The 23,489-nt window shown below is 53.9% G+C and overlaps 5 protein-coding genes across 7 annotated transcripts in view; 3 read left to right on the plus strand and 2 right to left on the minus strand.

Moving 5' to 3' along the window:
- LOC128501741 (phosphatidylserine decarboxylase proenzyme, mitochondrial-like) overlaps positions 1 to 2,940 on the plus strand; it is a 5,620-nt gene extending 2,680 nt beyond the window's left edge. For both annotated transcript variants that reach the window (XM_053471344.1, XM_053471343.1), the window contains exons 5-8: positions 104 to 236; positions 781 to 918; positions 1,764 to 1,924; positions 2,617 to 2,940. In XM_053471344.1, coding sequence (XP_053327319.1) covers positions 104 to 236; positions 781 to 918; positions 1,764 to 1,924; positions 2,617 to 2,841 — 657 coding nt within the window. In that variant the 3' untranslated portion in view covers positions 2,842 to 2,940. The remainder of the gene's footprint in view (positions 1 to 103; positions 237 to 780; positions 919 to 1,763; positions 1,925 to 2,616) is intronic.
- On the minus strand, positions 2,930 to 3,928 carry HYLS1 (HYLS1 centriolar and ciliogenesis associated). The gene has a single exon (XM_053471345.1). The coding sequence runs from the start codon at positions 3,923 to 3,925 to the stop codon at positions 3,023 to 3,025; it is 903 nt and encodes a 300-aa protein (XP_053327320.1). The 5' UTR covers positions 3,926 to 3,928; the 3' UTR covers positions 2,930 to 3,022.
- Positions 3,929 to 5,697: 1,769 nt separating this feature from the next.
- On the plus strand, positions 5,698 to 7,836 carry PUS3 (pseudouridine synthase 3). Its single transcript, XM_053471141.1, has 4 exons — positions 5,698 to 6,101; positions 6,247 to 6,755; positions 7,037 to 7,227; positions 7,342 to 7,836. Exons 1-4 carry the CDS (start codon positions 5,730 to 5,732, stop codon positions 7,713 to 7,715), a joined length of 1,446 nt encoding a protein of 481 aa, XP_053327116.1. The 5' UTR covers positions 5,698 to 5,729; the 3' UTR covers positions 7,716 to 7,836.
- Positions 7,837 to 8,254: 418 nt separating this feature from the next.
- RPUSD4 (RNA pseudouridine synthase D4) lies at positions 8,255 to 13,194 on the plus strand. 2 transcript variants are annotated; one of them, XM_053471203.1, is made up of 7 exons: positions 8,255 to 8,443; positions 10,183 to 10,285; positions 10,987 to 11,188; positions 11,511 to 11,616; positions 11,697 to 11,844; positions 12,682 to 12,779; positions 12,861 to 13,194. In XM_053471203.1, the coding sequence occupies exons 1-7, from the start codon at positions 8,270 to 8,272 to the stop codon at positions 13,062 to 13,064; spliced, it is 1,035 nt and encodes a 344-aa protein (XP_053327178.1). In that variant the 5' UTR covers positions 8,255 to 8,269; the 3' UTR covers positions 13,065 to 13,194. The 2 variants fall into 2 exon arrangements, with proteins under 2 accessions (XP_053327178.1, XP_053327180.1); XM_053471205.1 differs by having other exon boundaries at positions 11,523 to 11,616.
- Positions 13,140 to 23,261, minus strand: SLC5A2 (solute carrier family 5 member 2). The gene is made up of 15 exons (XM_053471206.1): positions 23,054 to 23,261; positions 21,213 to 21,284; positions 20,737 to 20,841; positions 20,349 to 20,408; positions 17,634 to 17,738; positions 16,986 to 17,091; positions 16,752 to 16,832; positions 16,228 to 16,436; positions 15,302 to 15,437; positions 15,011 to 15,118; positions 14,634 to 14,784; positions 13,993 to 14,161; positions 13,693 to 13,908; positions 13,554 to 13,617; positions 13,140 to 13,348 (listed from the first exon to the last, which is right to left on the minus strand). The coding sequence occupies exons 1-15, from the start codon at positions 23,180 to 23,182 to the stop codon at positions 13,221 to 13,223; spliced, it is 1,839 nt and encodes a 612-aa protein (XP_053327181.1). The 5' UTR covers positions 23,183 to 23,261; the 3' UTR covers positions 13,140 to 13,220.
- Positions 23,262 to 23,489: the final 228 nt, after the last annotated feature.

Consider the following 23,489-nt stretch of genomic DNA (forward strand, 5'->3'; position numbering starts at 1 on the left):
TCTCCCTTTGCTCCATGTAGGTTGTGTCAGGTGACAGCCCTGTCCTCTCTCTGGTCCATGTAGGTTACCCCAGGTAATCTTTCCGTCTCTCTGGTCTGCGTAGGTTAGTCCATGTGATGGCCGTATCCTGCACAGTGGACGTAGTCGTGGCTCCCAGATTGAACAGGTTAAAGGTCTCACATATTCATTGGAGAGTTTCTTGGGACCTCAAGACTGGAGAGAACCTTCCAATTCGAGTGAGTTCCGTCTTGCCTGAAAAACGATCCCTTCTCACGTCTTATTGCTGAACATTATTACTACTTCCACTTTATTCACAAAACGTGTAACTTTATTTTTAACGTGGAACGGTCACTTTAGAATATTTATATTATTAGTAATACAGGCTCTGCCACATGCTGCCAGCATCCATGAAGCATAATATCCCTCCTAACATTCTGCCTAGTGACTGGTGCGATTTGGGGTCTCCTGGGTCGATCTTCCTGCACCACGTCACCTTCTGTTCCTGGAGCCTAGAGCTTGGGAACCCTGATAGTTATCATATCATAGTTATCATACCGTCGACCAACTGGTCTGGTGTGGAAATAACCCCTTCGTTCTCTAGTCTGGCATTTATCAGTCCATTATAATTATAATATCTGCCACCAGTCCCGGAGACCGCTATGGGGTAATTGTTCATCTGCCCCCTAATTTGCCTTTAACCCTAATATCTACCCTTCTGCCCCCTAGCCTGGTAGTTGTTCCCTTTCTTTCCCAGCCTGGTAACTGTGCCTCTGTCCCAAGGCCTCCCGTTCCTGCAGCAGCTCGGTGTGCGTCCCTCCAGCCGTCTCTACCACCACGTTATCTATCTGGCTCCCGGCGATTATCATCGATTCCACTCTCCAACCGACTGGAGCATCCATCACCGCAGGCACTTCCCAGGTACCGTTTTATGCGTAAAAGGAGAAGGCCCGTTCCCAGCCGCATTAATAGACACACCGACTACGTACCAATGCATGGAATCGGTTACTGGAGGCAACAGACGTCCCAGTATGAAACCAACGCAAGAGAGCGCGACACGTTTTTATAAGAGATCCCAATAGCCTAACGAGAGCCCTTCCCGTCAGACAAGAATGGAGTGGCCGTCTCGGTCGCGGCTCCTGTTTCACCTCCTTAACCGGCTGCCGTGATGCGTGACGGCGCCTCTTTCCACCACATTTTAAGTTGTTTCACAACCTAGCGAGACTCCAGGGCAACCCCAACACTCGCTATATACGTATATATATTTAAGGAAGAGAAATGTTACTAGAGGTCATTGTTTAAAAGAAGATGGTCAGAGACCTAGATGTTTTACTTTACCAAAGGGGTTGGTGGATAGGTGGAACAGGTTTGCAGCAGAAGTGGTACAGCTGAATCCAGTAAGGGATATTAAGACAAGACCAAGGGGAAAAAACGGGCAGATGAGCCAAATAGTTCTTACCTGGCGTTAAACTCCATATTTCCGTGTATTGGATATTTTGGGGCCTAGCTGTGTGGTTGTAGCTCAGGTGATACGACGTTACACACACTTACCTTACACCAACATGTTTGTGTCGCAGTCCCTGCGCGTCAGCAACACGGGCCGTTTCCGTATGAATCGCTGCTGCTGCCGCCAAACCCCGCAGCTTCAGCGAAAGAACCTATGCAGTCAGGTGTGCGGGGTATCTGCGCATGCATGTGTGGCGAGGGGGCATCAGGGGGCCCGGCAGCTCTCATTTACTAAATGCCCTCATGATATTTCGTTGCAGGCTCTCTGCTCTCAGTCAGCCCCAACATCGCAAGCTGGATGCCCAGTCTGTTCTGTGAGAACGAGCGCGTGGTCCTCAGCGGCCAGTGGCAGTTTGGCTTCTTCTCTCTCACGGCAGTAGGAGCCACCAACGTAGGATCCATCCGTATCTATGGCGACGAGGTGAGAAGGTCCTGTTTATTGGCCCGCTGGCTTCACAGAATAAACGATATGGAAGCAGCCAGAGCTGTTCGTGGTGAACGGAATTATTTCTTACAGCCGACTAATGTCTTGTAACCCATCCATTAGTACGTATGGCTGCACATAACACCACCCAGGAAGTGACATCACAGCCTGTCTGCTTTAAAAGGTTTAGATTCACCTCATAAAATATCACCATTTTATTATTTTCCTCAATGCCACTTGAAAACCGTATGAAAAGATTTGAGATGCTAGAGCTGCTTAGAAACAGAGTCTCCTGGTTCTGCCAAAGCCCCTCCTCTATGTATGACATCACAGCACGCTGACCCCTTATAACTACTCCCAGCCCCTCAAGCAAATGCCCTGTTTGGTGATGTGGGTAACTGGCAGGCAGAGCAGAGGGAACGCATTAAGAGGCACCGCTGAAAAGCGCTACATTATCGTAGACATGGATACGGGTAGTACATACGGTAATAACGCTGTAGGTGGAACCGGCCCTTTAAAAAACAGCTGACGCACCCGGACGGCGGCACCGTGATCATTCTTCTTTGGGGGGCCATTTTTTCTTATTTCATCCCTCTTGCCCCTGACTCCCATTGCACAGAAGCCTCAGGCTCTCCCTTAGCGCTCAGGCCACTCCGTCCGCAGCTCATTATCCTCTCTCCACGTTACAGGACCTGCGCACTAACCGCCCTCGCCACGTCAAGGGAAGGTTCCACGACTTCAGCTACACGGATTGCCACGGCGAAGGTGGACTGGCGCTTTCAAAGGGAGATCCCTTGGGAGAGTTTAATTTTGGATCCACTATTGTGCTCATCTTCGAGGGGCCCCGACACTTCAAGTTTCAAATAAAGAACGGGAGCCGGATCCACGTGGGGGAAGCGGTGGGGACCCTGTGATGGTGGCATCCACGGCGTAGACTGGTCGGAGGATTACAGAGACTTTTTTTTTCTTACTGATTATTATTAAACAGATTTAAGAAGAAAGTGTGATAAAAATCGGATTATTTTATTGAAAAGCTCACGTTAAAAACACACAATGCACTAAGGGGTTAACACACGACAGCATGCGGGCGGGTGCTTAGGGGTAATTAGTGCGGGGTACGACGCCATTGACCATGTCTCTGCGCACGGCCCACCGCAGGCCATACCTTTTCTTGTCCGTGGGAACTACGTATGTATTGGGGGCCGGGAGGGATCGGGGCAGAGGCTGAGGGGGCGCAGACATCATCTGCTCGCGGATACCCCGGCGGAGCTCTTTCCTGCTCTGCTCCAGAGCCCCCTGGAGGGCATCCCAGCTCTGCTTGTACTCGTGGTAGCGGCCCACTGGGTCGGAGCGCTGTCTGTACCGATCGAGGAGGGAGTGCGGGGGAGGGCGGATGAAGGACTTTGTGGAGTCTGCTGTGTGGGGGACGCTGGACTCTTCACTAGCGACCAGAGTGTCCCTGTCCTCGCTGATGTCACTGCACACGAAGGACTCGTCACTCACGCGCGTCTGCCCATCGCCGTTTCTCCGCAGTACTTTGCGTGTTAGCGGTTGTACTCCCGACCTGTTGCCTCCAGCGCTTACACTGTACTTGCTATAGGGGTCTTGGCTACCATGCTTGGCACGTGGCTGGGAAAAGCATTCCTGACTAGAGGGGGATGGAGACGTAGCCCAGGCTGACAGATGATCCCACGATGCATGAGGCTCTGGCACTGCGGGGGGTACATTTTCTTTGACCTGGGGGCTATGGGCACCGATCTCTACCCCTTTCCTCATGAGGTGCTCCAGGTCCTTCTTGAACTGCAGGATCCTGTGCCGTGGAACCTGCGGGTAGCCCAGCAGAGACAACTCTCTCTGTACGTCCTCATCGGAAACCTCCAAAGTGCTGTCAGGCGACGCTTCTGGTTGGGGGACGCAGTATTTTCTGCACGGACCGAGGCCGAAGTCATTTCCAGTCACAGACCAAACGCCGTCGTCCTCGCGGCCGCTCACCGACATCTCACGGAACCAGACGTTTTCACTGCAAACAAAGCGCACAGCCAGACGTGAACACGCGTGTCACCGGCCCGGGGTTCTGACACGTCTACAGTCTGAAGGTTTTTAGCTTTTCCTGCACATTTTATTTTATGAATAAATCACTATTCTGCACTCTACTTTATGTAGCGCCCGCAGATTCCGTGGCACTATCAATGCGGGGGGGGGGGCGTTAATAAATAAAGATACGAAGGTAACCCCAGGTGCAGTTGGAAGCGCAGGGCCACTCGGCTTTGCATCCATACGATAAAAAGAAAATGGCGTTTATCGCACTAAACTGCACCATTAAACTAGAGTCCCCTTCATACAGTAAGCTATATCCCCCATGCCCCTATATGATACAGTAAACCATAGCCCCCATATCATCATACAGTAAGATATAACCCCATGCCTCTATATCATCATACAGTAAATTATACCCCATGCCCCTATATCATCATACAGTAAACTATAGCCCCCATATCATCATACAGTAAACTATAGCCCCCATATCATCATACAGTAAGATATACCCCCATGCCCCTATATCATCATACTGTAAGCGATACCCCATGCCCCTATATCATACAGTAAGATATACCCCATGCCCCTATATCATCATACAGTAAACTATAGCCCCCATATCATCATACAGTAAGATATACCCCCATGCCCCTATATCATCATACTGTAAGCGATACCCCATGCCCCTATATCATACAGTAAGATATACCCCATGCCCCTATATCATCATACAGTAAACTATAGCCCCCATATCATCATACAGTAAGATATACCACATGCCCCCATATCATACAGTAAGATATACCCCCATGCCCCTATATCATCATACTGTAAGCGATACCCCCATGCCCCTATATCATACAGTAAGATATACCCCATGCCCCTATATCATCATACAGTAAACTATAGCCCCCATATCATCATACAGTAAGCTATACCCCCATGCCCCTATATCATCATACAATAGAATATACCCCATGCCCCTATATCATCATACAGTAAGATTTACCCCCCATGCCCCTATATCATCATACAGTAAACTATAGCCCCCATATCATCATACAGTAAGCTATACCCCCATGCCCCTATATCATCATACAATAGAATATACCCCATGCCCCTATATCATCATACAGTAAGATTTACCCCCCATGCCCCTATATCATCATACAGTAAACTATAGCCCCCATATCATCATACAGTAAACTATACCCCATGCCCCTATATCATCATACAGTATGGTACAGTCTCGGTGTTCGTGTTCCCGGCGCTCTACTCTCGGAATAAGGCGCTTCCTCTAACGGCCACTTCAAATCTGCCTGTGACGTAAAAGCACCGGAAGTCAAAAAACTCGGGGACAACTTTCTCTGTCTCTTAGCAACGGGCATACGTCATCACTAGTGGACAGGAAGTAGAGCAACGTGCCAGAGGAAAACACGTGATTGGTGAGTGACTGGCGTCTCTTTAATGTTTCTATAGGGACGGGGAGTAACGTGTATACGGTAATACCGAGTATAACCTCTATAGGGACGGCGACTAACCTGTATACGGTAATACCGAGTATAACCTGTGTGTGCCGGGCCCTCTACTTCACCCCTATCCATAATGGCAGCGATTGCGGGGGATGTGTCACAGCGCTGTTGGCAGGGATCTCCCTAAATGCGCTGGTTTCATGCGCGCCGTTTGGTCGCGGGGCTCCGCGGGACGCTACACGGTGCCGCTAACGACGTTTCTTGTACTGTTGCTCCTCAGGCTGCACAGAGTGATGTCCCAAGAGGAGGAATTGATCCTTTTGCGGCAGAAAGTTCTAGAGTTAGAGGATGAAGTTCTGCGCCTGAGGGAGACGTCTGTCGGAGGAAAAGGCAGTCAGTCAGGGGAGGAAAAGCCTCGAGGAAAGCGAAAGCAGCGGCCTCAGCGGCCATTTGACTTTGCAGCCCACCCCAAGCAGCACGTGGCTCTGCGCCTGGCGTATCTCGGCTGGGGGTACCACGGCTTTGCCAGCCAGGAGAACACGAGGAACACGGTGGAGGAGGTAGTGTTCGATGCCCTGATGAAGACTCGGCTTGTGGAAAAGAGGCAGACATCAAACTACCACCGCTGTGGCAGGACAGACCGGGGCGTCAGTGCGCTGGGGCAGGTGAGGATTAAGGCGGCGTCGGGCTGCGCAGTGTCCCCCGCAGACGCAGTCCGATGAGCCTCCTGAGAAGAAGCGTGCACGGTAAGAGCGCTTGTGCACCCAAATCATTGGGCTCTCCGCCAGCAGCCTTTGCTTTGTGTTCTAGGTCATCTCTCTCGATCTGCGTTCCAATGCGCCCGGCACACCTGAGATCCGTTACGTCCATATCCTGAATCGCGTGCTTCCCCCTGATATTAGAGTGCTTAGCTGGGCGCCGGTGCCCCCCTCGTTCAGCGCTCGCTTCAGCTGCCGTTCCCGCACATACCGCTATTTATTTCCGCGAGCGCAGCTTGACGTGGAGGCCATGGACCGAGCTGCGCATCTTTTGGAGGGAACTCATGACTTCCGCAACCTGTGCAAGATGGACGTGGCCAACGGGGTTCTCAACTTTACGCGTACCGTGATAAGGGCCACAGTGGGTGCCGTTCCGGAGCTTTTGCAGGATGAAGGGCCATTTCAGCTGTGCCAGCTGGAGATCACAGGCCTAGCCTTTCTCTACCACCAAGTCCGGTGCATCATGGGAGTCCTGTTTCTGGTCGGCCAAGGAAAAGAGAAGCCCGAAGTGATCACGGAACTTCTGGATGTGGAGAGACATCCCTGCAAACCGCAGTACAAGTGAGAAGGGGGGGGGCGTGTTTGGGGGCGAAAAAAGGCAAGTCTTGCATGCCAATTAAATATAAAATGCAGACGAGGTGATAATGAATTTTCGGTACGCTTTGAAGGGCATTTGCAAGAACTTGTCACCGACGCCCCGCGCTCGCACGCCTCTGTGCATTCACTTATTTTGTAGTATTTGTGAGGGGGTTGAGGGCGGTCGCGAATGACGTGCTGAGGGTCCCGTTGGGTAGTTATATGGGGAGAGGAGTCGATGGGGCATAACATGCTCTCTCTTGCAGTATGGCGGTAGAGTTCCCGCTGGTGCTCTACGACTGTCAGTTCGAGGATGTTCTGTGGGTAACGGAGAGGGACACGCAGAGCGCCAACATTTCACACCTACAGCGACTCTGGACCGAGGAGGCTGTGAAGACTCAGATCCTTCGGATGGCGCTGCGCAGTCTGGACGGTGCCCTGATCACGGGGGAAGCAGGTAATGGCGTCGGACCTACCCGTCTGGAGATTTCCATTCTTTCCGCGCGTCATTTTACGACCGTGCGTGGTCCTGGTCTGCTACGAGACCTCCTCATGTTCATTTCTCTCTCAGGTGACAGCGCGGTCCCATGGAGTCTGTGTGAGCCGGGGATTTCCCATCAGAGCAGTGGACTGGTGGAGGGTGTGAGTGCGCGCATGTACACTCCATTAATGAAGAGACGCGTCTGTCAGGGTCTCGAAGAGAGGGTGCAGCATTACGTTAAGCGTGGAAGAATTGTAATGCCGCCCGAGGGGGGAGAAGGTGCGAGATCTCGGGGAGAGAAAACCCCCGAATGGAGGAAAGAGGACACTAAGAGCAATGGCGACAGACTGAGAGCTGGAGATGATGATGATGATGTGGACACGGTGGAGACCCGGGAGTCCTCTGCCGACATCTTAGAAAACATCTCCAAAAAAGTCCGTCTCAGTCCTGTGAATGACGTGTAACGGCGAGCGCTCGGAGGGACCCTCCGTGACCCCGATTCACAGGCGGATTCCAGCTTCTGAATGTTTTTGTTATTGTCTGCATTTTTATTTTATTTTTTAATAAAAATCTATTTGCGGCGTTGACCGTGCAAAGCGAGGGTTTGTTGGGTGATCTGTTGCACTTTAATGCATATGATAGGTGCATGGTCCCTTTAAGCAGCACCTTGCTCTCTCGCCACCCCAGCCCCCCCCTCCATTCGGCCTTTTCCGTCCAAGCTGACAGGTGATGCGCCTCTCATGATGGCGCTGTAGGTATCGTTAAATCGTGCCCTTAGTTAAGGTGGCTACTGCGTCTTCGGCCTGCCCTTGGTTAAGATGCACACTGCCCCCACAGTTTACACGCACGTTATGCGGACAGCCTGACCTCAGTCATTGCCTGAGAATGGCGCCTATTTGCTGACTATGCGGCTACCTCAGAACCTGAGCGGCGAGGGGAGGGTCTGGCCACTACTGCTCCTGGAATTCGCGAAACATGGCGGCAGATGCACCCTTTCCGTGGCGAGCCCTTCGCCAACATGGCGGCGTCGGCTTCTACTCCACTGCGTGCCCTACATCAAGATGGCGGCGACGGCGTCCTCGGTTGTTTGCCCTCCATGGAGATGGCGTCGGCTGCAGGACGAACCGCACGTGTGGCTCGGAGGCTGGCGGAAGAAATCCGCGCGGAGAAGAAAGTACGAGAAGCGCAGAAGGTGAGTGACAGACAGACAGACAGACAGACTGACTGACACAGGTAAAAAAAAAAGTGAGAGCATAGAGAGACAGAAACAGAGGGGAAGAGAGAGGGACAGGTGAGAGAAGAGACTGACATAGTGTGCGAGACCGAGACACGCAGACAATGACATAGTGTGTGGACGGGTGTGAGAGACACACGCAGAGGCTGACAGTGCATGCGTGCGAGCGAGACACACGCAGAGACTGACAGTGCACACGAGCAAGCGAGACACACGCAGAGGCTGACAGTGCACGTGAGCGAGCGAGACACACGCAGAGACTGGCAGTGCACGCGAGCGAGCGAGACACACGCAGAGACTGACAGTGCACGCGTGCGAGCGAGACACACGCAGAGACTGACAGCGCACGCGTGCGAGCGAGACACGCGCAGAGACTGACAGTGCACGCGTGCGAGCGAGACACGCAGAGACTGGCAGTGCACGCGAGCGAGACACGCAGAGACTGGCAGTGCACGCGAGCGAGACACACGCAGAGACTGGCAGTGCACGCGAGCGAGACACGCAGAGACTGGCAGTGCACGCGAGCGAGACACGCAGAGACTGACAGTGCACGCGAGCGAGACACACGCAGAGACTGGCAGTGCACGCGAGCGAGACACGCAGAGACTGGCAGTGCACGCGTGCGAGCGAGACACGCAGTGACTGGCAGTGCATGCGAGCGAGACACACGCAGAGACTGGCAGTGCACGCGAGCGAGACACGCAGAGACTGGCAGTGCACGTGAGCGAGCAAGACACGCAGAGACTGACAGTGCACGCGTGCGAGCGAGACACGCAGAGACTGACAGCGCACGCGTGCGAGCGAGACACGCAGAGGCTGACAGTGCATGCGTGCGAGTGAGACACACGCAGAGACTGACAGTGCACACGAGCAAACGAGACACACGCAGAGGCTGACAGTGCACGCGAGCGAGACACACGCAGAGACTGGCAGTGCACGCGAGCGAGACACACGCAGAGACTGACAGTGCACGCGTGCGAGCGAGACACACGCAGAGACTGACAGCGCACGCGTGCGAGCGAGACACACGCAGAGACTGGCAGTGCACGCGAGCGAGACACGCAGAGACTGGCAGTGCACGCGAGCGAGACACACGCAGAGACTGGCAGTGCACGCGAGCGAGACACACGCCGAGACTGGCAGTGCACGCGAGCGAGACACGCAGAGACTGGCAGTGCACGCGAGCGAGACACACGCAGAGACTGGCAGTGCACGCGAGCGAGACACGCAGAGACTGGCAGTGCACGCGTGCGAGCGAGACACGCAGTGACTGGCAGTGCACGCGAGCGAGACACACGCAGAGACTGGCAGTGCACGCGAGCGAGACACGCAGAGACTGGCAGTGCACGCGAGCGAGACACGCAGAGACTGGCAGTGCACGTGAGCGAGCAAGACACGCAGAGACTGGCAGTGCACGCGTGCCAGCGAGACACACGCAGAGACTGGCAGTGCACGCGAGCGAGACACACGCAGAGACTGGCAGTGCACGCGAGCGAGACACACGCAGAGACTGGCAGTGCACGCGAGACACACGCAGAGACTGGCAGTGCACTCGTGCGAGTGAGACACACGCAGAGACTGACATAGTGTGTGCGTGCGAAAGACGCGCAGAGACTGACAGTTCGCTGTTACGTTGGTTGTAAAGTCGGGATTCTCTCCCCGCTGTCGCCCTTGTGTGACCCAACTCTCTTCCTCAGCCTTCGGCGACCGGTGGGACCCTGCGGGAGTTACGGGCTCAGGTGGTCCGAGACGACCCGGAACTCATCCTGATCAATAAACCCTATGGACTCCCTGTACATGGTGAGAGCGTGGAGGGGGTGGGGAGTTCAGTGTAAATGCACAGAGGGGTTGTGAGTGAGGGGTGGGGAGTGCGGTGTAAATGCACAGAGGGGTGTGAGTGAGGGGTGGGGAGTTCGGTGTAGATGCACGGAGGGGGTGTGAGTGAGGGGTGTGAGTGAGGGGTGGGGAGTGCGGTGTAAATGCACGGAGGGGGTGTGAGTGAGGGGTGGGGAGTGCGGTGTAGATGCACGGAGGGGTGGGGAGTGCGGTGTAGATGCACGGAGGAGGTGTGAGTGAGAGGTGGGGAGTGCGGTGTAAATGCACGGAGGGGGTATGAGTGAGGGGTGGGGAATGCGGTGTAGATGCACGGAGGGGGTGTGAGTGAGGGGTGGGGAGTGCGGTGTAAATACACGGAGGGGGTGTGAGTGAGGGGTGGGGAGTGCGGTGTAAATTCACGGAGGGGGTGTGAGTGAGGGGTGGGGAGTGCGGTGTAAATGCACGGATGGGGTGTGAGTGAGGGGTGGGGAGTGCGGTGTAAATGCACGGATGGGGTGTGAGTGAGGGGTGGGGAGTGCGGTGCAAATGCACGGATGGGGTGTGAGTGAGGGTTGGGGAGTGCGGTGTAAATGCACGGAGGGGTAGGGTGTGATTGCGGTCTCTGTTGCCGTCACTTCGGGGAGTGGTTACTATGTGTTTGTATCTCATCTGTCCTGCTTCCGCAGGGGGGCCCTCCACTCGGCAGAGCGTGGCCTCGTTGCTCCCGGCCCTCACCGAGATGCTGTTTGGAAGGGGCTCCGAGCCCCTCAAGCTTTGCCATCGTCTGGACAGAGACACCACGGGGACGTTGATCCTCGCACGGAGCACAGAGGCTGCGGAGCGAGTGCAAAGAGCGCTGAGGGAGCGCACGGCCCAGAAGGTGTATTGGTGAGCAGAGGGCCCATGGGTGTGGGGGGGTGCAGTGAGCAGGGGGCCCGTGGGGGGAGGGGGCGCGTTCAGCAGAGGTCCCTTGGGGGGAGCGCGTTCAGCAGAGGGCCCTTGGGGGGGGGCGCGTTCAGCAGAGGGCCTGTGGGGGGGCATGGTGAGCAGAGGATTAGTGGGGGAGGGGCGCGTTCAGCAGAATGCCCGTGGAGGGCGCGGTGAGCAGAGGGCCCGTGGGGGCACGGTGAGCAGAATACCCGTGGGGGGTGCAGTGAGCAGAGGGCCCGTGGGGGGCTTGAATGTAAATGAATGAGCTGAATCTCCAAAGCTTTCCCCGCAGGGCTCTTTGTCTTGGGGTCCCCAGCCCGTTGGAGGGGATCATAGACATTCCTATAGTGGAGCGAGAGACGGAGGGTCCTCAGAGACACTACAAGGTGACAGCCTGCACCCCCCCCATACCCCATCACCCCCCCCAGCTCTCTCTCTGTGTTAAATATACCCCATGTGTCCTCAGATGTCTCTGTCTCCGCGCTTCCAAGTCTCAGAAGACGGTGTTCTGAAGAAAGGCCGAGTTTGCCGTTCGGCGCGAGAGGCCGTGACTTGTTACCGTACCGCGGGGGAGTCGGCAGGAGCCTCCCTGCTGGAGCTCCGTCCTGTCACAGGTGGAGAACGCGTGTGACGCCCCCCCCTTACCTCTCTCTCTGTGTCTCTGTCTGTCTGTCTCTTAACTGTCTCTATCTGTATACAAAAAACAAAAACTGTCTGTGCTTCTTACCCTAATAAAGTTGGCAACAAATATATAAACATAATATAATTTATGTTGTATACATTGTACAGCCAATACACTGTTTTTGCAGCATGCTTACACCTGTTTGGTAGGCCTCGTATTACACATTTGTATTATTTGAGCCTGAGACTAGCTTAGCGCACCGACATTTTTTCTTTTCCCTGTCTCTATCTGTGTCTGCCTCTGCCTGTCTGTGTCCGTCTGTCTCTGCCTGTCTGTCTCTACCTCTGTCCGTCCCTCTCTCGAAATCACACAGAATGATAGCGAGACACGGAGCAGAGCGCATAACGTCTCTAAGCTTCAGTGTCTCGTAACAGACCCCCTCGTACTCTGCGAGATTACAGTCCACACACACACACACTCTTTAGCTAAACAGATATTCTGACCAAAGACGGCCGGATCTATTCCCAGCGAGGAAATTCAGCCAACCCTGCCGGCAGATCGGCCCCCGGCGGCCCCAGTCTGGTCGCCCGTTTCTCCTGCTGTAAAGACTCAAACCTTAATCAGTCGTTGGTCTCGTCTTAGATTCAGGAGTCGTATGTCTATCCCATGCATGTTTAATACCCTCACTGTATTACCCTCTACCACTTCTGCTGGGAGGCTGTTCCACTTATCTACCACCCTCTCTGTAAAGTAACTTCCCTACAGTCCGTCTCAGGCACTCTTGTGTTAGATTCTGGTCCCTGATTCTTAACGGGTTTTCTTTCCTTAGGGGTGAAACACCAGCTGCGGGTTCACCTTGCGTTCGGTATGAACTGTCCGATCCTGGGAGACCATAAATACTCCCACTGGGGCCGACTTGCCCCGCAGGTAAGAGCCAATCGCAGGAGGTGTGCGCGCTCCTAAATTACCCCTCCGCCTGCTGTAACTGCCTCTTCTCTGCCCCCACAGAAGCCCCCCAAGACGGTTCTCCAGGCTCTCGGCCTGTCTGCCGCTGGCGCGCGCTCTCTTCTGCTGCACCTCCATGCTGCGCAGATCAGCCTCCCGGCGGCGCGGGGAGATACCCCCATCGTGTTACGGTGTTTGCCCCCGAAGTTCTTCATGAGCACTTTGCGCAGACTGCAGATCCCCCCCCCCACAGCTGCAGAGCATTGACGTTCATGCGCAGTAGCAGAAGCCTCTCCCGTCGCGGCCCAGAACTCTGTGTGACTAAATGTACGAAGCGACGGCTTCGGGATGAAAAAGTGTTTAATAAAATCTGCATTGTAATCATTTTCGGTACAAACTGCCCCAGCCGCCCCTCCTGCGCCGTCATGCGTAATAAGCCCACAGGAAGATGGCGCAGCTCATCATCAGCAGGGCATTAAGGTTCACCAGTCGCGCCGATGTCGGGTCCTCCTGGATGTCCGGCAAAGATCGGGGGCCCTTCTCGTGGACACCTGGAAAGCATGTAACACTAAGTGCCTGAAGGCCCCTCACCCGATACATATGTGTCACATGACATGAGCCCGGAACCCAGGCTGAGCGTGCGGAGCAAATAGCTGCCGCCTTACACCAGCTGAGCAGACGATGCCCCATGCAGGGTTCACACCGCCTATGGGTCCCGTGCACCTTGTTGTCATGACGATGTCCATGACGCGTTACCTGGCCCCGCCGTCTCTTCCCTCGGTTCTTTGCTGTGCCGGAGGCTGAACACCAGACCGTGGAGCTGCCGGAGGAGACGGGAATGTTACGCGTGGACATTTATCTATAGAACGGAAGTTATTTTTCCCAAAAACCGTACCTGGCGCTCCGGGATCGGGGGGGTGCAGTAGGACACCCCCAAAACAATGGCTGCAGAGCAGAGGAAGAGAATGATAGCGAAGTACAGGTAATGCACCCCACAGATTATGGCTGGGCAGGAGCCGGGGGCAGAGCAGCTTCCGGCCCCGAAGGCAAACTCCGGCACCATGCGACACAGGCCCAGCATCAGCCCTCCGACCAGGCCCCAGAAGGCTCCCTGCGGACGAACGAGACGCATCAGCCCAAAATATTCTCAACGGCGCCATGGCGGGGGGAGGGCGTTTTACGCCGGGATGCTTACCGGCTCGTTGACTCTCTTCACAAACAGAGCCAGAAAGAAGACCGCGGCGATCGGCGGCGCCAGGAAACTCGCCACCGACTGAATGTAATCGAACAGCTGCCCTCCTTGTGCTGCCTGAACCACGGGGATCCATGCAATGCTGAACGCCACGAGACAGACCGTCCACACCCTGCGGGCGACACAGGCTGAGACCGCCGCTCTCGTAACGCGCCAAATGCCTCACCTCCTTACAATAATAAAGTCTGTCTTAAACAATCCTCCGTCGAGGCCCCCATTGCTTAGTGGAAGGGCCCTTTCCTGCACCTGCGTTCCTGCCTGATGCCCTGGTCTGGCGTGCCTGCTTTCTAAAAGGAAGCCTTAATTGGGCTTTAACCCCGTCCTCTCTGCTATCTCCTTCTATATCCCCGAGACTTTATGGCCCAAAACCAGGGGGGTGAAAGCGACGTTTCTTGGTGATGGGGGTTTGGAGCTTTGGTGGAAGATGCTCTCCAGGAGGCGTCTCGGCTTATTCCTGCCCGTAGACCGGGGGAGCCTCAGTGGTCGGGCGTACTCCGTAGAGCAATTAGCACTGTGCCATGGGGTTCATAATAAAAACGCTCTGATGGTATCTGTGCTTCGCGTCGGGGTAACGCTTTCCTCACCTTCCCACCATTAATAGTTCCTTCTCAGGAGCTTGAGGCCTCAGCCGTCTCCAGACGTCCATCGTGAAGAGAGTGCTACTGCTATTAAATATGGAGGCGAGACTGCTCATGAGAGCCGCAAGCATTACAGCCAGCATGAGACCGCGGAGACCTGGGATTGAGAGAGTAACAGCGTGGCAGAGGCGACCCAGAGGGAATGAGAGACAGCGTGGCAGAAGCGACCCAGACGGAATGAGGGACAGCGTGGCAGAGGAGACCCAGAGGGAACGAGAGACAGCGTGGCAGAGGCGACCCAGACGGGATGAGAGACAGCGTGGCAGAGGCGACCCAAGAAAAAGTAAGCAAGCTAAGAACGGAGGCCTCCAGAGCTTTCTCACCCTTCGGCATGAGCTTCACCACCAGCTTTGGATAGGCAATGTTTGAGCATCCAACGTCGGCGCCACACACAGCCTGGCAGACCGAGGACTCCACGCAGGCCACTTCCTCTGTAACAAAGCAGACGATTGCAGCCTTAATGCAGAGACGTGCAGCACGCAATCCCACAACGGCTCGGTACCGACAACACAAGCGCACGTGTCTGCCTCTGACCTGGGACGCGGGGGAGAGCGCCGCTGTGCTAATGGCCGTATCACAAATGATATGCTGCGCTCGCTTATACATCTGCTGACCTGTGTATAAGACTCGGCTGATCATTCCCGGCATCACCATAAGAAACATGGGAAGGATCTTCAGGTATCCGCACAGAACACAACCCAACTTAACGTGAGTGAGGGAGCGAGCAGCCAGACAGCGCTGCACAATGACCTGCGCAACAACAACAGAGCAAAGTCACCTATAGAGGAGGAAGAACACCAGCTGCATCAGGGGTTCGCTACGCTGCCACCTATAGATGGGGGAAGAACACGAGCGGTATCGGCGATCACCACACAGTCACCTATAGAGGAGAAAGAACACAAACTGTATCGGAGATCGCTATGCCGTCACCTATAGAGAAGGAAGAACACAAGCTGTATCGGCGATCACCACACAGTCACCTATAGAGGAGAAAGAACACAAGCTGTATTGGAGATCGCTATGCCGTCACCTATAGAGAAGGAAGAACACAAGCTGTATCGGCGATCACCACACAGTCACCTATAGAGGAGAAAGAACACAAGCTGTATTGGAGATTGCTATGCCGTCACCTATAGAGAAGGAAGAACACAAGCTGTATCGGCGATCACCACACAGTCACCTATAGAGGAGAAAGAACACAAGCTGTATTGGAGATCGCTATGTCGTCACCTATAGAGGTGGAAGAACACCAGCTGCATCAGGGGTTCGCTACGCTGCCACCTATAGATTGGGGAAGAACACGAGCTGTATCGGCAATCACCACACAGTCACCTATAGAGGAGGAAGAAAACAAACAATATCGGAGATTGCTATGCCGTCACCTATAGAGAAGGAAGAACACAAGCTGCATCGGCGATCACCACACAGTCACCTATAGAGGAGGAAGAACACAAACTGTATTGGAGATCGCTATGCCTTCACCTATAGAGGAGGAAGAACACAAGTATATGAGAGCATATACATAAAGCAGAGAGGTCACCTGGTCGCTGCACCAGTACCAAGTGGACACAATAGTCAATCCTATGATCAGGGCCGGCCACGGTAGGTCTCCTGTGCGAGCATCTCGTAACAGGTGTAGCGCATCATGGCGTGGTGAGGCACACGCAACTGACACATTACCCAGAAGCGCCGGTGTCGCAGACATGTACCGATCCATGAGGCTATTATACCCTCCAACAGCCTGGAAAGCTGCAAGAGAAGGATGGGTGATTGATGTAAAGGTCACTCATAGACAAAGCACATCAGACCCAACGCCACAATATCAGTCCCGAGATTTCCACCCCCCCCCCCCCCAGAATCTCATTTCCCATGCATGTCCTCCATTACAGTCTCCACCCAATCCAAACGCAACTCAAGGCACCTACCACATCCAACCAAGACCCACCGTACGCGGCCAGCACCTCCATATTGAACCATTACCCGCCTTATCCAACCATTGCTCGCCAACACTGGCTGCCATACATCATAACCATCCAGCACCCGCCATATCGCACCATTACCCACCGTATCCCGCCAGCACACAGGCTCCTCCAATGATTACAAATGTCTGGACGGTATCTGTGTACATCAGAGCAGCGAGACCTCCTGCAGGGAGACAGAGCGAGACAGCAAAGTCATGGCAAGGAGTGAGATGGCCATTAAAGTGAAAGTAACATTACGCGAGTTACTGTGTGTGTAAATATAACACGTGACCCCGTACAATGCTACTTACGTGTGCTTCTGGGGATATGCCGTTACCTGTCACTGTGTATATTGTGGTTATAACGAGCAAGGCGATGACGGCCACGTAAATATTCCAGCCAAGAGCGACTTGTATAAACACTGCGCCAGAAAACATATCGACCTGCAATGGAACCCGCGCTGCCATCATTTACCATAAACATTTTACAGTCCATATAAGACACAACGATACAAAGCCAGACGCGGCAGCAGCAGGCTGCCCGTAGCCCCTCGGCAGCACCAGGGAGCCCGGAGCCCTCGGCAGCAGCAATGAGAGTCCGGAGCCCTCGGCAGCAGCAATGAGAGTCCGGAGCCATGTCACATAGTAACATCGGTATCAGAGAGCGCTCTGCTGCTGCAACGAGGAGCCACTTCGACTTTTAAGTCAGAAATATGGGGGCCTGTTGGGCCAGATTCGCCGTTTCTGAAGATTTACTGATTACTCTTTGGGGTTCTCCTCATTTCCCCCGAGACACTGTGATGGAGATACTGGTGGGATACAGACACCGGAAAAGACACCTCAATATCTTTACTGCCATTAAACTTTAGAGCTGGCCTGGGGTCTGTCACTTTTGCTGCTGCAAACTCGCACTTTTAGCCAAAACGTGCACCTAAAGTTTAGTGAATAGACCCTCGAATCACACAGCAACATCACACAACACTCACGGAGATCTTAGTGAATATGTACATGGCCAGAGACAGCAAAGTGAGATACAGCTGAATTCTCTGCCCACCAAAGCGTTTCTTTAGATACTCCGGCATTGTGACCACCTGTGAGAGAGAGAGAGGGTGTCATGTACTGAAATGGTCAGCATGTATCATAAAGGGCCAGTGCCACCAGCTGGAGCGTCAGTGCGATGGAGTCAAGGTATCATCATGGAGCCGGAGAGTCAGTGCGATGGAGTCAGGGTATCATCATGGAGCTGGAGCGTCAGTGCGATGGAGTCAGGGTATCATCATGGAGCTGGAGCGTCAGTGCGATGGAGTCAAGGTATCATTATCATGGAGCCGAAGAGTCAGTGCGATGGAGTCAGGGTATCATTATCATGGAGCTGGAGCGTCAGTGCGATGGAGTCAGGGTATCATTATCATGGAGCTGGAGCGTCAGTGCGATGGAGTCAGGGTATTATCATGGAGCTGGAGCATCAGTGCGATGGAGTCAGGGTATCATTATCATGGAGCCGGAGAGTCAGTGCGATGGAGTCAGGGTATTATCATGGAGCTGGAGCATCAGTGCGATGGAGTCAGGGTATCATTATCATGGAGCTGGAGCGTCAGTGCGATGGAGTCAGGGTATCATCATGGAGCTGGAGCGTCAGTGCGATGGAGTCAAGGTATCATTATCATGGAGCCGAAGAGTCAGTGCGATGGAGTCAGGGTATCATTATCATGGAGCTGGAACGTCAGTGCGATGGAGTCAGGGTATCATCATGGAGCTGGAGCGTCAGTGCGATGGAGTCAGGGTATGATTATCATGGAGCTGGAGCGTCAGTGCGATGGAGTCAGGGTATCATTATCATGGAGCTGGAGCGTCAGTGCGATGGAGTCAGGGTATCATCATGGAGCTGGAGCGTCAGTGCGATGGAGTCAGGGTATCATTATCATGGAGCTGGAGCGTCAGTGCGATGGAGTCAGGGTATCATTATCATGGAGCTGGAGCGTCAGTGCGATGGAGTCAGGGTATGATTATCATGGAGCTGGACCGTCAGTGTGATGGAGTCAGGGTATCATTATCATGGAGCTGGACCGTCAGTGCGATGGAGTCAGGGTATCATTATCATGGAGCTGGACCGTCAGTGCGATGGAGTCAGGGTATGATTATCATGGAGCTGGAGCGTCAGTGCGATGGAGTCAGGGTATCATTATCATGGAGCTGGACCGTCAGTGCGATGGAGTCAGGGTATGATTATCATGGAGCTGGAGCGTCAGTGCGATGGAGTCAGGGTATGATTATCATGGAGCTGGAGCGTCAGTGCGATGGAGTCAGGGTATCATTATCATGGAGCTGGAGCGTCAGTGCGATGGAGTCAGGGTATCATTATGTAGCTGGAGCGTCAGTGCGATGGAGTCAGGGTATCATTATCATGGAGCTGGAGCGTCAGTGCGATGGAGTCAGGGTATCATTATCATGGAGCTGGAGCGTCAGTGCGATGGAGTCAGGGTATCATTATGTAGCTGGACCGTCAGTGCGATGGAGTCAGGGTATCATTATCATGGAGCTGGACCGTCAGTGCGATGGAGTCAGGGTATGATTATCATGGAGCTGGAACGTCAGTGCGATGGAGTCAGGGTATCATTATCATGGAGCTGGAGCGTCAGTGCGATGGAGTCAGGGTATCATTATCATGGAGCTGGAGCGTCAGTGCGATGGAGTCAGGGTATCATTATCATGGAGCTGGAGCGTCAGTGCGATGGAGTCAGGGTATCATTATCATGGAGCTGGACCGTCAGTGCGATGGAGTCAGGGTATCATTATCATGGAGCTGGAGCGTCAGTGCGATGGAGTCAGGGTATCATTATCATGGAGCTGGACCGTCAGTGCGATGGAGTCAGGGTATGATTATCATGGAGCTGGAGCGTCAGTGCGATGGAGTCAGGGTATCATTATGTAGCTGGAGCGTCAGTGCGATGGAGTCAGGGTATCATTATCATGGAGCTGGAGCGTCAGTGCGATAGAGTCAGGGTATCATTATGTAGCTGGAGCATCAGTGCGATGGAGTCAGGGTATCATTATCATGGAGCTGGAGCGTCAGTGCGATGGAGTCAGGGTATCATTATGTAGCTGGAGCGTCAGTGCGATGGAGTCAGGGTATGATTATCATGGAGCTGGAGCGTCAGTGCGATGGAGTCAGGGTATGATTATCATGGAGCTGGAGCGTCAGTGCGATGGAGTCAGGGTATCATTATGTAGCTGGAGCGTCAGTGCGATGGAGTCAGGGTATCATTATCATGGAGCTGGAGCGTCAGTGCGATGGAGTCAGGGTATCATTATGTAGCTGGAGCATCAGTGCGATGGAGTCAGGGTATCATTATCATGGAGCTGGAGCGTCAGTGCGATGGAGTCAGGGTATCATTATGTAGCTGGAGCGTCAGTGCGATGGAGTCAGGGTATCATTATCATGGAGCTGGAGCGTCAGTGCGATGGAGTCAGGGTATCATTATGTAGCTGGAGCGTCAGTGCGATGGAGTCAGGGTATCATTATGTAGCTGGAGCATCAGTGCGATGGAGTCAGGGTATCATTATCATGGAGCTGGAGCGTCAGTGCGATGGAGTCAGGGTATCATTATGTAGCTGGAGCATCAGTGCGATGGAGTCAGGGTATCATTATCATGGAGTAAGAGTATCGATGTCACGGTGTGAAGTGGACACTGTTTCCTTACCTCTGCCGTCAGATAAACGGGGACAAAAAGCCATCCTAGGAGCAAGACCACAAATAAAGCCTGAAATAGAGCATCAGGGTCAACAAGAAGTATTTGAGAAATTACAGTAACTGGGATAACACGGGGGGGACTAGGACTGGCAACAATGCGGGCCATTGCCCTTACAGGGGTATCTCTGGCAGCGCGGGCTATTTCCCTGGCAGCGGGGGCCATTCCTAGACCCCTGACCCTGTGATAAATTGTGGGTATAATGTTTTACATTTGCTGGGAAGAGATTCATGGTGGAGCAAGATGGTGGAAGATGGAAACGCCATGACACAGTACAGCACCAGCGCATGGGCGACATCTCTGTGTAAAGCACACATTGGCCCATTCCAGCCCGACTTACGTTCCACTCGAATCCTGCCACGGCCAGGCCGCTTGCTGCCCCAGTGCCTGCTAGTCCCACAAAGTGGCCGCTCCCAATGTTACTGGCAAAGAGAGAGGCGCCCACCTGCGGGAGACAGAAAGCATCGGCCTCCAATTAACCGCGTTTCAGCCCCGATCTCTGCAATTAACAAATAATTCACCAAAATGAGGAGGATATTCACGAAAAGCCCCAGCCAGGGTAACTGGGGGCAGATGTGGCCAAGGAAAGGGTTCCACGTGTCCTGACCCAGCGTGAGCGGACATTTGTGGCCGGGACAGTCTGGGTTTTCTCTTTTTGCTGTTGACGTCGGGATTTATTTGTCAGTGTTTTATGTTAATAAGTTCATAAATTGGGGAATTTATCATAATTAGAGCCGGCAGAGGAAAAAACCCACTGGGGGATCATTAGGTCTACGGCGCATGTTCATGAGACACACCAAAGACACATTTACTTACTGGACCCCAAGACATACTTCTTCCTGCCAGAAAGTAGCCGCCAACTGTCCCCCGATTGGCCCGGCGCATGGACTGGAAGAGAATCACAGACATTGTTCACGATAAGATAACTGTGTTTGAGGATGAGGTACGGGGGGGAAATGGAGTCGGGGAGGAACAAAGCTCAATATACTGTCACCGTCCCAACCACCACCCGCTGCCACCAGCGAGACTGAGGTCTCCATAGCTTCTGAGAACTTTTTCTGCGTTGGCCCAATAAAAGGTATTGACTAAAGACTTCATTCTTCACCTGACCTTCTGACATCACCTTCTGACCTCACCTGACCTTCTGACCTTCTGACCTCACCCTGCCGCCCTCCAACCATCTCCCCAACATAGTGATCATTAAACCGGGAGAGCGTCCGACGCAGCCAGACACGGATTAAAACTAACTGGCCCATGTGGAGCATTTACGGCAGGATCTGCCCCGCTTGGAATGGCCCTGTCAATCAAGAGACCCTTCCATGGTTAGACTGGAACCTCAGTATTGTTTATATAAAGGGCCACGGAGCCACGTTGTTTAGAAATACTCAGCAAGATAGAGAGCGCGGAGAGAGCGCCAATCACAGCTAGATGCAGAGTGCTGAGACAAGCGATGAGACTGCTGAGAGCTCCCGCTGTGCACCGAGCCGTCTCGCCAATCAGCAGATTTTACACAAAAGAAGCACATTCCTCACTCGTGTAAACGAGTTCATTAGCTGCCAAGTCAACAGGGCATCAATAAGTAACCCGCAGAGCATCGTGCCGCGTGAATAACCGCAGAGCATCCCACAGGGATTACTTTGTTCTGCGCATGCATTAACCCTAATCTATTGATTGACAAACATGGCGATCGATCTCACACTCAGTTCCACCTGCCAATCATCTGAAATGCACCAGTAGGTGGCGGGCTTTGTGATCCATGCGCAGGGTGGGCACCTTCTGGCCCAAGGGGCATGTAAAGCAAAGTGCTGCCTACCATACCCAACGCGCCCCGCCAATGTGCGACTGATCCCCGCAACGGACACAACCCATAAAGGCACCGAACCACAAAATAGAAGCGCTGCCAGAGAGTTTATCCTCCCCATCCACAGCGAAACGGGGAGAGGGTACCGGACAGGGCTGGCAGATGACATCACGCTGCCGGACAGGGCTGGCAGATGATATCACGCTGCCGGACAGGCTGGCAGATGACATCACGCTGCCGGACAGGGCTGGCAGATGACATCACGCTGATGGACAGGGCTGGCAGATGACATCACGCTGACGGACAGGGCTGGCAGATGACATCACGCTGCCGGACAGGGCTGGCAGATGACATCACGCTGCCGGACAGGGCTGGCAGATGACATCACGCTGCCGGACAGGGCTGGCAGATGAAATCACGCTGCCGGACAGGGCTGGCAGATGACATCACGCTGCCGGTCAGGGCTGGCAGATGACATCACGCTGCCGGACAGGGACATTATGTGGCAGGTGACACTGCTTTTGGCCCTTACTCGGGCATTGTGTGCCCTGTCCCTGCGCATGTTCGGACAGATTTCTTGCCTCGTTCCTGCCCCCCTTTAGATGAATCTCTCAAGCTGTAACCCCGCTCTTCCTGACCGGCTCAGACCTCAACTACTGGTCCCGGTTAGGGAGAGAACATCTAAGCAGAGCTGCCATGTAACTGAAAGCAAATCACGATGGCGCATACGCAAGAACGCATTCAATTCACAAAGAATGAAATTAGAGATTTTTCGTTCGATTCCGTGAGATCCGCGGAAGCAGCAGAGAGGGGCTTTCATTCAGTACCCTGCGCAGCCTCGTCCTCTATCACTCACCCAAAATCCCACCGCGATGACGATGACAAAGTATCCGACGATCACCCCAATATCAGCCGGGTTACTGATGGGGGCCGCGGCGCCTCCGGGTATGAAGGAGGAAGTCTCCGGGGCCCTGGTACTCTCCATGGTTCAGCTGCGGATCTCTGCCCTCTCGCTGGTGACTCTGCGCTCTCGGTGACACTCTTGTGACTCTGCACTCTCTCTCAGTGACACTCTTGTGACTCTGCACTCTCTCTGTGACTCCGCGCTCTCTCTCGGGTGACTCCAGCGGATTCTCTCCTTTTACGATGAGCTTTTCGTTAATCAGAAACAATTCAAAATCATTAACTTGCTGAGTAGTCAGTGAAACGTGTCTCAGGCCACTGCCCAAAGAGCCCTGCAGAACATCGCAGCGACCACCCTGAGATCCCTGCATAACATCGCAGCAACTTCC

The sequence above is a fragment of the Spea bombifrons genome, chromosome 7, assembly GCF_027358695.1.
Source record: "Spea bombifrons isolate aSpeBom1 chromosome 7, aSpeBom1.2.pri, whole genome shotgun sequence".
Lineage (NCBI taxonomy): Eukaryota > Metazoa > Chordata > Amphibia > Anura > Pelobatidae > Spea > Spea bombifrons.